The sequence below is a fragment of the Podarcis tiliguerta genome (genome assembly GCF_965153285.1).
Source record: "Podarcis tiliguerta genome assembly, chromosome: 9".
Taxonomy (NCBI): domain Eukaryota; kingdom Metazoa; phylum Chordata; class Lepidosauria; order Squamata; family Lacertidae; genus Podarcis; species Podarcis tiliguerta.
In genome coordinates, this window is record NC_139542.1 from 5586009 (window position 1) to 5601238 (window position 15230).

General features: G+C 48.2%; 1 protein-coding gene across 5 annotated transcripts; it reads left to right on the plus strand.

Moving 5' to 3' along the window:
* Positions 1-708: 708 nt before the first annotated feature.
* LOC310657679 (uncharacterized protein) lies at positions 709-9354 on the plus strand. 5 transcript variants are annotated; one of them, XM_083398754.1, is made up of 4 exons: positions 714-1053; positions 2367-2691; positions 5863-6027; positions 8704-9354. In XM_083398754.1, exons 1-4 carry the CDS (start codon positions 898-900, stop codon positions 8904-8906), a joined length of 849 nt encoding a protein of 282 aa, XP_083254880.1. In that variant the 5' UTR covers positions 714-897; the 3' UTR covers positions 8907-9354. The 5 variants fall into 5 exon arrangements, with proteins under 5 accessions (XP_083254884.1, XP_083254880.1, XP_083254883.1 ...); XM_083398757.1 differs by lacking the exon at positions 714-1053 and adding an exon at positions 1091-1414; XM_083398755.1 differs by lacking the exon at positions 714-1053 and adding an exon at positions 1487-1607.
* Positions 9355-15230: the final 5876 nt, after the last annotated feature.

Consider the following 15230-nt stretch of genomic DNA (forward strand, 5'->3'; position numbering starts at 1 on the left):
TGATTTGATATGTTATTATAACGATGGAATTGTAAAACCTAATAAAAAATTATTTAAAAACAAGCAAACAATAAAGTTGAATGGAAGGCTCCAGAGAAACAAAAGGAGGTTCTTTTTTACACAGTTGGCAGAGGACTTTGTGGGTGGCAGAGGAGGACCACAAGGATACCATTGGACCCACAGCACCACACTGTCAACTCCTCAAACAGGCTCATGATTTTAGGGCAGAAAAACTACCCAGATAGCACATCTCGCCAGATTATTAGGAACAGCAGTGTTGCACACAAAATTCAACGAAGATGTCTAACATTATAGATGCAGAGCCACTGCCTGTTTAATACACAGCATATTTTCTCACCGGGTCTGGTTTCTGGGGATCACTGAATGTATATAATAATAATAATAATAATAATAATAATAATAATAATAATAACAACAACAATAATAAAGCACTTCTGTCAAAATCCCTGTTGGACTACTTGAATCTCAGTGCCGTCTTGCTCAGAAGTTGAACTGAAGTGTTCCAAGTTGAATCACCCATTGGATTTTTGAAAATTGAATAATTTGGTGGCTTCTTGGTGGCAGATTCAATGTGGATGGATGGATGGGAGTTGAAGCCCCACAACATCTGAACATAAGAACCCAAGGAGAACCTGCAGGATCAGGCCAATGGCCCATCTAGTCCGCCATCCTCTTCTCACAGAACACAAGAGCCCTCTGCCCTCCCATGGCAACTGAAGCATCACTAGCCAACATGCTTAGTAGCCATCGAAAGACCTCTGCCATGAATTTGTCCAATCCTCTTTTAAAGCCATCCCTGCTTCTTGAGGGAGCAAGTTCCACAGTTCGGCCACGTGGCGGGCCTACGGTTCCCCATCTCTGGCGCTGACATGACCGATGCGCTGGCAGCTGTGGCAACAGAACAGTTGCCCTTCCATTGTTTTGCCGCAGAGGTTCTCTGGCCTGCTGTCGCTTCCACACGCGCTGGTCTGCGCACAGCCACATGGGACTGGAGGGGAACGCGCAGCCATGTCGCAACAGAACGAAGTCCCGGTGAGCCGCCATGCGCAGGGCGCAAGGCGACTGTGGGGAGGTTGGGGCTGGAGAGCGCAACCCCCCTTGGGCGCATAACAGTTGCTGAGCAACAGTTGGGCCTGGGCCTGAGGAACAGGCCTGAGGAGCCGGTATTGTTGGTGCGCAGGCGAAAGCCTTGCGCCTCAGGCGTCCGTGTATGTGGCAAAGCGAAGGCCTTTCCGAAGGCTGGAGCAAGCCATGAGGCCATAATCCAGAATCCATGCCATAAATGAGAGGTTGGGCCTCGGATTGAGGCCCTAGGAAGCATGGGCGTCTCGCAGGGCCTTCCCAAGACATTTTGCGGCCTGAGGCGGAGGACAAGATGGCCCCCTTCCCCAAAGTTCGCAGACACAGGAGCCACAACCTATATGGCGGCCGTTCTCTTGTGATTAAAAAATGGGATATCCCTCCCAAGTTATCCCTATTTTCCAGAGACAATCCCAGATTTACAGAAGCCGTAAATTTTTTGAGCCTGGAATGTTCCACCTTACCTTAGGATGTCCCTATTTTTAATCTCTGTTGGAAGCCACAGGGTACAAATAATTGATTATTATTATTAGAGGGTCTAGAGCAGTGGTTCCCAACCTTTTTTTTTTTTTTTTTTTTGCCATGCCCCACCTAAGCATCTCTCAAATCCTGGTGCCACCCACCACCCCCTGTGACATATAATTCTTATTATTCAAATAGTGAACTCCTATTCACGTGGAGGAAGCCTAAAAGGCCATTAACTGTTAATAACTCGTTCTCGAATTGCCCCCCCCCTTAATATGGCCCACGTTGGGAACCACGGGTCTAGAGTTATCCGACCCCCTGAGCCAATGAGATCAGTAACTAGGCAACCTTCAGAAAACATCTGAAGGCAGTCCTGTATAGGGAAGTTTTTTAAAAACGTTTAATTATGTTTTATGTATGTCAGAGGCCATCCAGAGTGGCTGGGCCAACCCAGTCAGATGGGCAGGGTCTAAATAATAAAATGATGATGATGATGATGATGATGATGCTGGAGGAATAGGACATCCCTATTTGCATCAAAGAAATGTTTTTCTGGGATCCTTGCAAGGTATGTACATGGGGCCAACAACAGCTTCAGATTTTCCACAGGAAGGAGGCCTGCCGCAATGGTGAAAAATAGCTTCCTGGGTGCATTGAGAGCCACAGTGGGCCGGACACAGAGAACCACAGCGTTGGAAGGGACCCCTGGAGGTCCTCCAGTCCAACCCCCTGCAATGCAGGAACCTCAACCCGAGCGTCTGTGGCATGTATGGAACTGGCCCCACCCTTTGTCTTTGCAGGAGGCCCACGTGTGCAAGTCGCAGCAAGAATCGATCCAGTCTGCAGAGGTGCTGAGCGTGCTGCTGGCGTCGAAAGGCGTGCGGGCCCGCTCCGTCCACGAACAGCTTGACGGCTTGTCCCTGTCCACCATCTACTGCCTGCTGGCCGCTCTGATGCAGTGCCTGAGCCTAGCCAGCCTCTGCGTGGCCGTTTCCCTGCTCAAGTGGGTGGCCGTGGTTCAATACCCGTACACCAGGCAGCCGAAGCGGTGGGTGACGTACAATTTCGGGGTGCCCGACGTGATGGAAGTGTACGAGACACAGCAACCCAACGGCACAGACATTCGTAAGAGGGCCTTCTCCCCCAACCAGCCCCTGCTCCTGCGCCGTTTCAGGGTGGGTGGGGATTCTGCTCCAAGGGGGCCCAAATCTAGCCCAACACCCTCTATCCCATGTAGAGATCAAACCTGAAACCTTGGTGTTATCAGCTAGGTCTAGGTGGGTATGTTTACGTTGCTTTCATTTGCTCTTGTGCTTCGCTGTTCAAACTATTTTAAAATTAGGAGTTCAACCCCACACCCCACCCCTCTAAAAGTATATTTAAATCACTTGCTTTTCAAAAAGCTTTTGCAAAAGCTCGGTTTGTTTTGCTGAAGCCTTGTATTTTTGTCCATGGTTGTCGTAAATTATCGTTACGGCGCTGAGTGAATAGGGAATACAAAGTTCTACTCCCTGAAGACCCTGGACTTGCTACTTTCACAAAACAGGCTGAGCCGTTTGCCAAGGCACGGACTCTCTCTCATTTTCAGAAAATTGTTGTTGTTGTTATTATTATTATTATTATTATTATTATTATTATTATTCCCCTGTCTTTTCCACTGACAGTGAAGGCCGTTTACAGATAAAAATACAGTGGTACCTCGGGTTACAGACACTTCAGTTTACGCGTTTTCAGGTTGCGGGCCACAGGAAACCCAGAAGTACCGGAAAGGGTTACTTCCGGATTTCGACACTTCGCCAGAAGCCCTAAATCACGTCACGCGTGTGCACAGACGTGGCGCTGCAGGTTGCGGACGTGCCTCCGTCACGGATTACGTCCGCAACCCGAGGTTCCACTGTAAGAGCAGCTAAAAACACAGAGGGAAAACAACTGAAAATCAATTAAACATTGGTATAATTAAAACAGGGACCCGGGTGGCGCTGTGGGTAAAAGCCTCAGCGCCTAGGACTTGCCGATCAGAAGGTCGGCGGTTCAAATCCCCGCGGCGGGGTGCGCTCCCGTCGTTCGGTCCCAGCGCCTGCCAACCTAGCAGTTCGAAAGCACCTCCGGGTGCAAGTAGATAAATAGGGACCGCTTACTAGCAGGAAGGTAAACGGCGTTCCATGTGCTGCGCTGGCTCGCCAGATGCAGCTTGTCACGCTGGCCACGTGACCCGGAAGTGTCTTCGGACAGCGCTGGCCCCCGGCCTCTTGAGTGAGATGAGCGCACAACCCTAGAGTCTGGCAAGACTGGCCCGTACGGGCAGGGGTACCTTTACCTTTACCTTTATAATTAAAACAGCACAGCACCACCCTTTTCATTAAAAGCAATGTTGAACCAAGAAATCTTCACCTGCTAGCAAATGAACAACAAGGAGGGGGCCAGTTTGACTTCTTTAGGGAGGGAGTTCCAAAGTCTTGCTTCAGGACTTGGTAGGCAGACTGGCAAGGTTTAACAATTATTAATCAAGAACCTTTATTAGGCATAGCAAACCACACATTATCAAACAGACACCGTATACAAATGGTGCAAAATACGAACTCAACATAACAAGGTGTGTCCCAGTCATATCTTTGACTCCAGAGAAGATCAATTTGCATAAATAATACAGTACAGCACTACCAAATCCCCGATCAGTTAAGAACCACTAATTTTCTTTAGTCTTTCTACGTGGACAGCACTCAAAAATTCAGCCACTATTAAAGTAATTTGATCATTCCTGTCCGAAAGCAGGTCCTGAACTGTTGGTAGCATAGAAATCTGCCTATTGAGTTGTAAGGCCTCTAATCATTTTCTTCTGGCATAAATGCCAAAATCACAAGAAAAGAAAATATGCTCCAAAGTATCAGGTTCCTGTTTAACAAGCCAGAGCATCTCTAGATAAAAGCGCCATGGGTACCACAAGCTGGGTTAGTAGCTCTGCTGCCAGTCAGAACAGACAGCCTTGGGGTTAGGTGGATCCAGCATCCTGTTCTCACAAGATGTAGCCAACCAGATGCCTGTGCCAAACTGGCAAGCAGGACCTAAGCACAAGAACACTTCCCCTTCCTGAAGTTTCCAGCAACCGGTAGTATTCAAAAGCATCGCTGTCTCGACTGTGGAGGCAGAGAAGAGCCATCCTGGCTAGGAGCCATCGACAGCCCTCTTGTCCGTGAATTTGTCACAGTCCTCTTTTAAAGCCTTCTAGGTTGGTGTTCGGGACGCGGGTGGCGCTGTGGGTTAAACCACAGAGCCTAGGACTTGCGAACAGAAGGTCGGCGGTTCGAATCCCTGCAACAGGGTGAGCTCCCGTTGCTCGATCCCTGCTCCTGCCAACCTAGCAGTTCAAAAGCACGTCAAAGTGCAAGTAGATAAATAGGTACCGCTCTGGCGGGAAGGTAAACGGCGTTTCCGTGCGCTGCTCTGGTTCGCCAGAAGCAGCTTAGTCATGACCCGGAAGCTGTACGCCTGCTCCCTTGGCCAATAAAGCGAGATGAGTGCGCAACCCCAGAGTCGTCCGCGACTGGACCTAATGGTCAGGGGTCCCTGTTCACCACTGCCTCCTGTAGCAGTGAGTTCCATAGTTTAACAGAGAGATGGCCATAGCATGTAGCAGAGCATCTGATTTGCATGCAGAAGGGTGTGGGTTCCGCCCCCAGCATCTCCAGTTAAAGTTAGGAAAGGCTTTTGTCGAGCCTGAATGAAACCTTGGAAAGCTACTGCCTCTCAGTCTGGACAGTTTGGTAGTCTAATGATCTGACTCTGTATCAGGCAACGTCCTGTGTTCCTCAATAAGCTCGCCAAACTACACTTCCCAGGATTCTTTGGGGGAAGCCTTGGCATTTTGGGTGAAAAAATGGGTACAAATTGATTCCGTTTTTTGAGCAGATGTGTTGTGCTTTACAGAGCCTAGGGCTTGCCGATCAGAAGGTCAGCGGTTCGAATCCCCGTGGCAGGGTGAGCTCCCGTTGCTCGGTCCCTGCTCCTGCCAACCTAGCAGTTCAAAAGCACGTCAAAGTGCAAGTAGATAAATAGGTACTGCTCTGGCGGGAAGGTAAACGGCATTTCTGTGCACTGCTCTGGTTCGCCAGAAGCGGCTTAGTCATGCTGGCCACATGACCCGGAAAAACTGTCTGCGGACAAACGCCAGCTCCCTCGGCCTATAGAGCGAGGTGAGCGTGCAACCCCAGAGTCGTCCACGACTGGACCTAACTGTCAGGGGTACCTTTACCTTTACTGTTTGCCATATGAATTTCCCTCTCCTTTCTATTCCGACAGCGGAAGTTCATTTCTTTCCCAACACTGCTTTCGTGCCGTGGTTTATCAGCATTTGTTTCGTGGGCATGTTCTTGGGCTTTGCGGCTTTTCTCCTGGATTTCATGGAAATTGAGATCCTAGGCAAGCGTAAAACAGCCGTTGCTACTTCCCTGCACATTTTGTCAGGTAATTTGCCAGTTTCTACGTAGACTTGCCGGTTCTTTTGCATCTAACACTGATAAGGGACAGTTTCAACTCAACCCATAATTGCATTGGTATTAAAAAAATTGAGCAAGGGAAATCTTCAGTTTGCATGCATAGCTGGCTCACAGAAGAGAGCGGCCCTTGTGTGCTTTGTCCCGACTCGACGTGTTCTGTGGCTCACAGAACAATAAGTGACTGTTGTGGGGAATGGAAAACCGAGGTGGAGGAATGCAATGGGGAAATCTGGGAGAGGGCATGGCTGGCTTGAACCCTGGACAGGAACACCCCAAACAGCAATGTGTTGTTGCAGGTCTTGATAGTTTTCATGGTTGTTGTGGAAGATGCGCCAGTGAATAAGGCACAAGACACAGAAAATTCCCAAAGAGCCCACAGTCAAAATCTAGGTGTCAGTGAGAGAACAAAAGTAATGGGTATAAATTTTCTGGGTGTGCCTTGCACATTTATCCACAAAGAGAAGGCAGAGTAGATTTTAAATTTAATTTATACCTGACCCACCCAGATCTCTCCAATTGGGCCCTGTGAGGTTAGTTTAATAAACTGAGAGTAGTTTAATAAAACTTTGCATGCCATACTTTGCATGCCATACTGGTGGAATCTACACACGTATAAAAACCATTCTGAAAATGCTTTTATTTAAAGCATTTTTAAAAATACATTGAGGTTTCCATAAGTTTTGCCATCGCCATCTAGTGTCACATTGTATATTGTACTTAGAACACACTTAAAACGTTTTTTCCCCGGCTGTATAGCTGAGTCCATGGAACACGGGTGGTGCTGTGGGTTAAACCACAGAGCCTAGGACTTGCCGATCAGAAGGTTGATGGTCCGAATCCCCACGAAGGGTGAGCTCTCGTTGCTCAGTCCCTGCTCCTGCCAACCTAGCAGTTCGAAAGCACGTCAAAGTGGAAGTAGATAAATAGGTACCACTCTGGCGGGAAGGTAAACGGCGTTTCCGTGCGCTGCTCTGGTTCATCAGAAGCGGCTTAGTCCTGCTGGCCACATGACCCCGAAGCTGTACGCCGGCTCCCTCGGCCAGTAAAGTGAGATGAGCGCCGCAACCCCAGAGTCGTCTGCGACTGGACCTAATGGTCAGGGGTCCCTTTACCTTTACCTAGCTGAGTCCATAGTGAGAAGGTGATTGTGGGGAATTTAATGCAGACAAATGCAACTAAGCATAGATTGCCAGTAAGCAACACGATTAAGAATGCTGTTGTATTTGTCTGCATTAATTTTCTCACACCCTACATGCCATGGAGCGGGTCCGCCTCACATTTACGTCAACAACTTTGCTGGCTCAGGGTATCAATAATCCCAAACTGGGCCGAACCTTTGGGGAAAGGCTGTAGCTCCGCTGTAAAGAGTCTGTCTTCTACACGGTGGCTCCCAGCTTCCTTCCCTGGCATCTCTAGGTAGGACTGGGAGCAACCCTTGGCTGAAATGCTGGACAGCTGCTGCCAGTCAGTGTTGACAACACTGCATCAAATGGACCAGTGGTGAGAGCCAGTGTGGTGTAGTGGTTAAGAGCGGTAGTCTCGTAATCTGGGGAACCGGGTTCGAGTCTCCGCTCCTCCACATGCAGCTGCTGGGTGACCTTGGGCCAGTCACACTTCTCTGAAGTCTCTCAGCCCCACTCACCTCACAGAGTGTTTGTTGTGGGGGAGGAAGGGAAAGGAGACTGTTAGCCGCTTTGAGACTCCTTAAAGGGAGTGAAAGGCGGGATATCAAATCCAAACTCTTCTTTAAAAAAATAATTTAAAAATGGACCAATGGTCTGACTCTGTTTAAGGCAGCTTCTTGCAGTGATAGGGGCTAGAGCCTTCTCCATGGTGGCCCCTGATTGTGGAACTCACACCCTCTGGAGATAAGGCAATCCCCCTCCATAACAAAAGGCAATACTATACCCATTTTCATGCAGGCGTTTGGGTGCAACACTCTAGGTGGAATCTGTTTTCTTTTTATTGCTGTTGAATTGTTTTATTGGTTGATTTGCTTTTAACTGACATTTAGATTTTACGTGTTGTTTTAAATAGTCTTGTGCATCACCCAGGATGGGCCACTGGCTTGTTCCTGCAGGGCTCAGGATAGATAGTGAAATATACTCGGAGTCGCTAGTGGATTTCATGCTCTTTATTCAACTCATAGTGGTGAGGAGGAATAGGAGTTCCCCCGGAATGTCTGCTTTATATACATTATTTACATAATGGGCCCCGCGTGATTGGCTAATTCCGGGATTCTCCTGTAGGCCAATCAGGTTGCGGATTCACTTCCACCTAGAGCTGGATTGGGTGGCTCCTGTGGACCAATCAGACTGCTGCAATCTGGGTCCTATTGTTCTAGGACCAATCAGACTGCTGCATTTTGGATCCTATTCAACTCAGTACATAACAGATAGATAGATAGATGATAGATAGATAGATGATAGATAGATAGATAGATAGATAGATAGATAGATAGATAGATAGATGATAGATAGATAGATAAAATTTAAGCACTGTGCATGGCTTCCCAGAACCAACAGCTGTCAACAGATAAGCTCATAGCTGCCCTGCCTGCCTGTTCCATCTCTATGACACAAACGGGAAGAATTGGACTCTAATGAGACCTTTCTAATGGCCTTTCTTTCCCCTCCCCCTGCAGGCATCTTCCTTGTAATCCTCATTGGAATCTGTTGCTGGTGTTTTGTGACGGTTAACGAACGGATCTACAGGGATGATCTGATGAACGCCGAGTTGCTCAGTTTCCTAGGAGAGAGTTTTTATATCGCCCTGCTGTCCCTTGCCTTCGCGAGCTTAGCTAGCACGCTAAGCTTTCTGGCGATGAAGCTCAGCAGACAAGAATAGCGTCAGCGCAGCCGAAAACGGCGGAGAGAAGCCTACAACCCGCTGCACAGTCTAAACACCCTGCCAATGGTCTGGTTTGGATGCAGCACTCCCTGGTTCAGGAACCATGGTTTGTGAAGCCTGAAACAAAGGTGAAAACTATGAATTCACCCCTACCCTCGTGTGGAAAGTCCTGGTTTGTTTTAAGTTCCAAAAGGGGAACTCTGGTTTGCTGTTAGTGTACTAGCTAGGATATTAAGCCATGGCTGTCAACCAGAGTTGTGTGTAGTGGGGAATTCTGGTTTAAAGAAAACCTGCCAGAGCAGGAGGGGAGGAGCACAGTTCTTGTTCCTAGCTGTTGTTTATGAAGGTGAGAAGATTGCATACAAGTCTGCCCATTGTTGTGACCACCAACCAAATCACACTGCTTTTCAATAAAGGTTGGCAAATAAACCTAGGCAAGAAACAACGTCTTGTTTGGTGTTCTGTTCCAAAACCACCAGTTCCAGGTTTATGTATCCTGCCTCCAGGAACCAGCAAAGTTTGGGTGTTAATTTGTGGGTGAACATAGCAGACGACACAGCGATTCTTCAAACAGCTCTTGTTTATTCACAGGCCAGAACAGAACTGAGCTGAAGGGTTCAGCCAGCCTGCTTATATAGAGCTCCGCTACAAAGCAACAGTAACAACTTTCTGTAACTACCCAATCACTGAACGTCACTTTCAATTCCTTATTTGCATATGTGGACCTGAGTGAAAACTATCTACAGTATCCCCCTGCTGGCCCAGGGTCAGTACATAACATTGGGTACCACTTCTTAAGCAGCGATGTGGAGGATCGAAAGGAGGAGAGGCAACAACAGGGGAGGAATTGTTTGCTAAAGAGCTAGTGCCCCTGAAAATACATTTGCACGGCTTAGGACTGTAGGAGTCATCTCTTTTTTCCCAAGATGATGTCAGCGTCATCTCCTAAGATTTCAGAAGTGGGCAGGAGCCAAGTCTTCCTTTCTCCCCGTGTTGCAAAGTCACCTTGTTTCATGGTCCACATCAGGTTAGCATGATGTTTGCAACATCGGGTGGGGAGGAGGGAACAGAGGCACCCCAAGGCAGCCTTAGAGCAAGGGAAATCTGCTGGAAGTGAAAGCAGCTAGCTATTCGTCTCATCAGCATACATCAGGCACACAGCCCTGATGCCATTAAAAAGGCAGTTTCGGGAGGTGATAAGGAATGTGGAATGAAGAAGCAGGGGGAGTAACTTAACTCATTCTATGTCTACAGATTCTCTGGTTTGCCTCCCCCACTCCCACCCCAGCACCACCATGGGTCCAAAAATCTGCATTTAGCTTTCATTTGAACTGCATTGGGAGACACCCATTTGGGCAGAGAAGCTGCAGACAGGAAATTTATTTCTGATTCACTGCCCCTCTCTTGAATCTGCCTTTCCTTCATTAAGAAACAGCGCCCGGCAATGCTTAAGTTTATATACATGTCCTGTTATTCAGCCCTCAATTCCCAGCTCTTTATAAAACTACTGAAAACTGCAGCTGGAGAATGCGCCATAATGTTTGGTGGGATGAGGTATGCGCCGACTCTTTGTACCATAGACAAATTTGAGTCTTTTTGGTGCAAGTCAGCAAGTCAAGAGTCGTGTTTTCTCAGCCTAACCTACCTCGCAGGCTTGTCGTGAGGATAAAATGGGGAAGGGGGAGAACGGCGGCACCTTGAGTTCCTGGGAGGAAAAGGCGGAGTAAAAATATAATACCGTAATATTTTTGTAGAAAAAATATATCAGGAGCGGCCTGCAGCTAACCACCGAAATAAAAGGGTAAAGGTAAAGGGACCCCTGACTATTAGGTCCAGCCGTGACCAACTCTGGGGTTGCAGTGCTCATCTCGCTTTATTGACCGAGGGAGCCAGCGTACAGCTTCCAGGTCATGTGGCCAGCATAACTAAGCCGCTTCTGGCAAAACCAGAGCAGCGCACGGAAATGCCGTTTACTTTCCCGCCAGAGTGGTACCTATTTATCTACTTGCATTTTGACGTGCTTTCGAACTGCTAGGTTGGCAGGAGCAGGGACTGAGCAACGGGAGCTCACCCCATTGCAGGGATTCGAACCGCCGACCTTCTGATTGGCAAATCCTAGGCTCTGTGGTTTAACCCACAGCGCCACCCGCGTCCCTTAACCACCGAAATAGCTTTGCGCAAATAAATCAGGACGGATGCTCATTGCTGTATGACTGCCCCGTAAACAAAGCAGAACAAATGCTCTGTAAAGGTTGTCTAGCCCCCTCATAAGCCTTGTGCAATCAACACGGGAGGAATCCTGAATAAACAGCTTGTCTGGAGGGGGTCTGTACTGTCGTGGTCCAAAAATGGGACAATCTGTGCCTTGCCCAGGGGATGGCAGCAGTGTCTCTCGGATTTCTGCGTGACACGTCTCTATAGCAACCGTAACCGTAACAGCAAGGTTACTCGAAACTCCGCTGCTGCAATTCAAAGAGCAGGTTGGCTTGCCCAGAGTCATGCTGCTTAGTGAAAGTTTCATTACCTATTCTTCCTTTAATTTCCCCACCACCAAAGTCATGCCCTGGACGCCTCAGGCTCTGGATCCCATTTCTGCCTGCAGGTTCCCAGGGCTCTTTGCCTCCATTCGAGGTTAATCATTCACTTTTAAATTTCATTTATTTATTTATTTCACCGTGCCAACGGTTTGCATGAATAGAGTCATTGTGCGCAGCCCCCAGACAATGGAGCAATGAAGAAAAAAGAGAGGAAAGTAGAAAGAGGAGATGCCCAAGAAGTGCTCCAGCCGACGATAACAGGAGCTAAGCATAGAATCATAGAATCATAGAATCATAGAATCATAGAGTTGGAAGAGACCACAAGGGCCATCGAGTCCAACCCCCTGCCAAGCAGGAAACACCATCAGAGCACTCCTGACATATGGTTGTCAAGCCTCTGCTTAAAGACCTCCAAAGAAGGAGACTCCACCACACTCCTTGGCAGCAAATTCCACTGTCGAACAGCTCTTACTGCCAGGAAGTTCTTCCTAATGTTGAGGTGGAATCTTCTTTCTTGTAGTTTGGATCCATTGCTCCTTGTCCGCTTCTCTGGAGCAGCAGAAAACAACCTTTCTCCCTCCTCTATGTGACATCCTTTTATATATTTGAACATGGCTATCATATCACCCCTTAACCTCCTCTTCTCCAGGCTAAACATGCCCAGCTCCCTTAGCCGTACCTCATAAGGCATCGTTTCCAGGCCTTTGACCATTTTGGTTGCCCTCCTCTGGACACGTTCCAGTTTGTCAGTGTCCTTCTTGAACTGTGGTGCCCAGAACTGGACACAGTACTCCAGGTGAGGTCTGACCAGAGCAGAATACAGTGGCACTATAACTTCCCTTGATCTAGATGCTATACTCCTATTGATGCAGCCCAGAATTGCATTGGCTTTTTTAGCTGCCGCGTCACACTGTTGGCTCATGTCAAGTTTGTGGTCAACCAAGACTCCTAGATCCTTTTCACATGTACTGCTCTCAAGCCAGGTGTCACCCATCTTGTATTTGTGCCTCTCATTTTTTTTGCCCAAGTGCAAAAAAGCGGCTCCGGGTGCAGACTCCATAAACTGGGTGCCAGGATTATATGTAACTCGTTCCCCAACTTTTATTTCAACCCACCCTGTTCGTTCCACTGTGCATCTGCGCTAATCAAGCAAACTCCTCTGCAGATTATTATTACTGCATGCAGGATAATCTCAGTCTTCTCAAATAAACTGTACGAATGCCATTAGCAAAAAATAAATAAGAAGAAGAAGAACAAAAGCAGATTTAGACACGCCTTTGGGGCAGTTGCAATATGGTGAGATTTCTTGGGGAGTGGGGAAGGACGCTGTATATGTCTCTACTGGAGCTCAGCAGCATAGCATGGGTTGCTGTTGCCCAGGGCACACGCTAGGCAGGCACAGGGCACAGAGCCAGCCACACCAGCCCAGCCCTTGCCCCTGGAGCCAAGCGGGGCCATGCTATGCTGCCTGCCCACCCGCCAGTCCAGAAGGGAGCCCGGCCAGCCGACAAAGCCCTTGGTGGGCGAACCCCACGCCACCGATGCCCATAGAGAGGGGTTGGGCCACGCTGGGGTCACCCCTTCGAGAGGAGCAAGCAAGTGCTGGCCAGGCAGCCCTTCAGCAAAGAAGCCAGGGACAGGCTGGGTTCCAGGGCCCAGAGACCTCCGCGGGCAGGCAAGGTGGGATAGGGATCCCTCAGGATTGCCTTTCTGGAGCCACAGCCTCACTGTCCCAAGTAGGACTGGGACAGAGGCCTGTCTAAAATCCACTCGGTGTGACCAATACTAAGGTAGATGGACCAATGATCTGGTTGGGTATGACACAAACTTGACATGAGCCAGCAGTGTGACGTGGCAGCTAAAAAAGCCAATGCAATTCTGGGCTGCATCAATAGGAGTATAGCATCTAGATCAAGGGAAGTAATAGTGCCACTGTATTCTGCTCTGGTCAGACCTCACCTGGAGTACTGTGTCCAGTTCTGGGCACCACAGTTCAAGAAGGACACTGACAAACTGGAACGTGTCCAGAGGAGGGCAACCAAAATGGTCAAAGGCCTGGAAACGATGCCTTCTGAGGAACGGCTAAGGGAGCTGGGCATGTTTAGCCTGGAGAAGAGGAGGTTAAGGGGTGATATGATAGCCATGTTCAAATATATCAAAGGATGTCACATAGAGGAGGGAGAAAGGTTGTTTTCTGCGGCTCCAGAGAAGCGGACACGGAGCAATGGATCCAAACTACAAGAAAGAAGATTCCACCTAAACATTAGGAAGAACTTCCTGACAGTAAGAGGTGTTCGACAGTGGAATTTGCTGCCAAGGAGTGTGGTGGAGTCTCCTTCTTTGGAGGTCTTTAAGCAGAGGCTTGACAACCATATGTCAGGAGTGCTCTGATGGTGTTTCCTGCTTGGCAGGGGGTTGGACTCGATGGCCCTGGTGGTCTCTTCCAACTCTATGATTCTATGATTCTATGACACAGTTTCCTGTGTTCCAATGAGGATAATAGCACTCTCTTGTTATTTGTCCGCAGAGTGTAATATTCAGAGGTATGCTTCCTGTTAATGTAGAGGTTCCACTGAGATTTAAAGGCAAATAGCCATTAATAGTTGCATCTTCCAAGGACATAATACTTTGATAATCGGATTTCCTCCCTTCCTCTCTGTCATCTTTCCCATTGCCACCATTTAGACTGGAAGCTCTTAGGGGCAGAGACCTGTATTCTTATTTTGTAATGTTACACTATTAAGTGATATGCTAGGATCCCTGCCTGTCAGTTTAGACTGCGCTGGACTAGAGGAGCGGATGGTTTGATTCAGTATTAGCCAGCTTCTGATCTGTTTTCATTCTATGCAGATTTAACCCGTTGATCTGCATATGATTAGCTGAGTTTAAACTAGTAGTTTGACATGTACTAACCCATTGACATGTGCTATAAGCAGAGACATCACCTTGCCTACAAAGGTCCGTATAGTTAAAGCCATGGTTTTCCCAGTAGTGATGTATGGAAGTGAGAGCTGGACTATAAAGAAGGCTGATCGCCGAAGAATTGACGCTTTTGAATTATGGTGCTGGAGGAGACTCTTGAGAGTCCCATGGACTGCAAGAAGATCAAACGTATCCATTCTTAAGGAAATCAGCCCTGAGTGCTCACTGGAAGGACAGATCGTGAAGCTGAGGCTCCAATGCTTTGGCCACCAAAGCAATGGATCCAAACTACAAGAAAGAAGATTCCACCTAAACATTAGGAAGAACTTCCTGACAGTAAGAGCTGTTCGACAGTGGAATTTGCTGCCAAGGAGTGTGGTGGAGTCTCCTTCTTTGGAGGTCTTTAAGCAGAGGCTTGACAACCATATGTCAGGAGTGCTCTGATGGTGTTTCCTGCTTGGCAGGGGGTTGGACTCGATGGCCCTTGTGGTCTCTTCCAACTCTATGATTCTATGATTCTATGATTCTACCTCATGAGAAAAGAAGACTCCCTGGAAAAGACTCTGATGTTGGGAAAGATAGAGAGCACAAGGAGAAGAGGACGACAGAGGACGAGGTGGTGGGACAGTGTTCTCGAAGCTACCAGCATGAGTTTGACCAAACTGCAGGAGGCAGTGGAAGACAGGAGTGCCTGGCGTGCTCTGGTCCAGGGGGTCACGAAGAGTCGGACACGACTAAACGACTAAACAACAACAAACCCATTGTCTGCAAAGAGGAACGGCACCCGTTGAATTTCTGCCTGCGAAAGGGCAATCAAAGACACAGAGAATAGGTGGCAATTCTCCCGGGAGTCTTTCACAAC

Coding starts and splice junctions, on each gene's coding strand:
- LOC310657679 (XM_083398754.1), top strand. CDS start 898: ATGCGCTGGCAGCTGTGGCAACAGAACAGTTGCCCTTCCATTGTTTTG. Junction 1,054..2,366: donor CGCAACAGAACGAAGTCCCG/GTGAGCCGCCAT, acceptor TTGTCTTTGCAG/GAGGCCCACGTGTGCAAGTC. Junction 6,028..8,703: donor TTCCCTGCACATTTTGTCAG/GTAATTTGCCAG, acceptor CTCCCCCTGCAG/GCATCTTCCTTGTAATCCTC.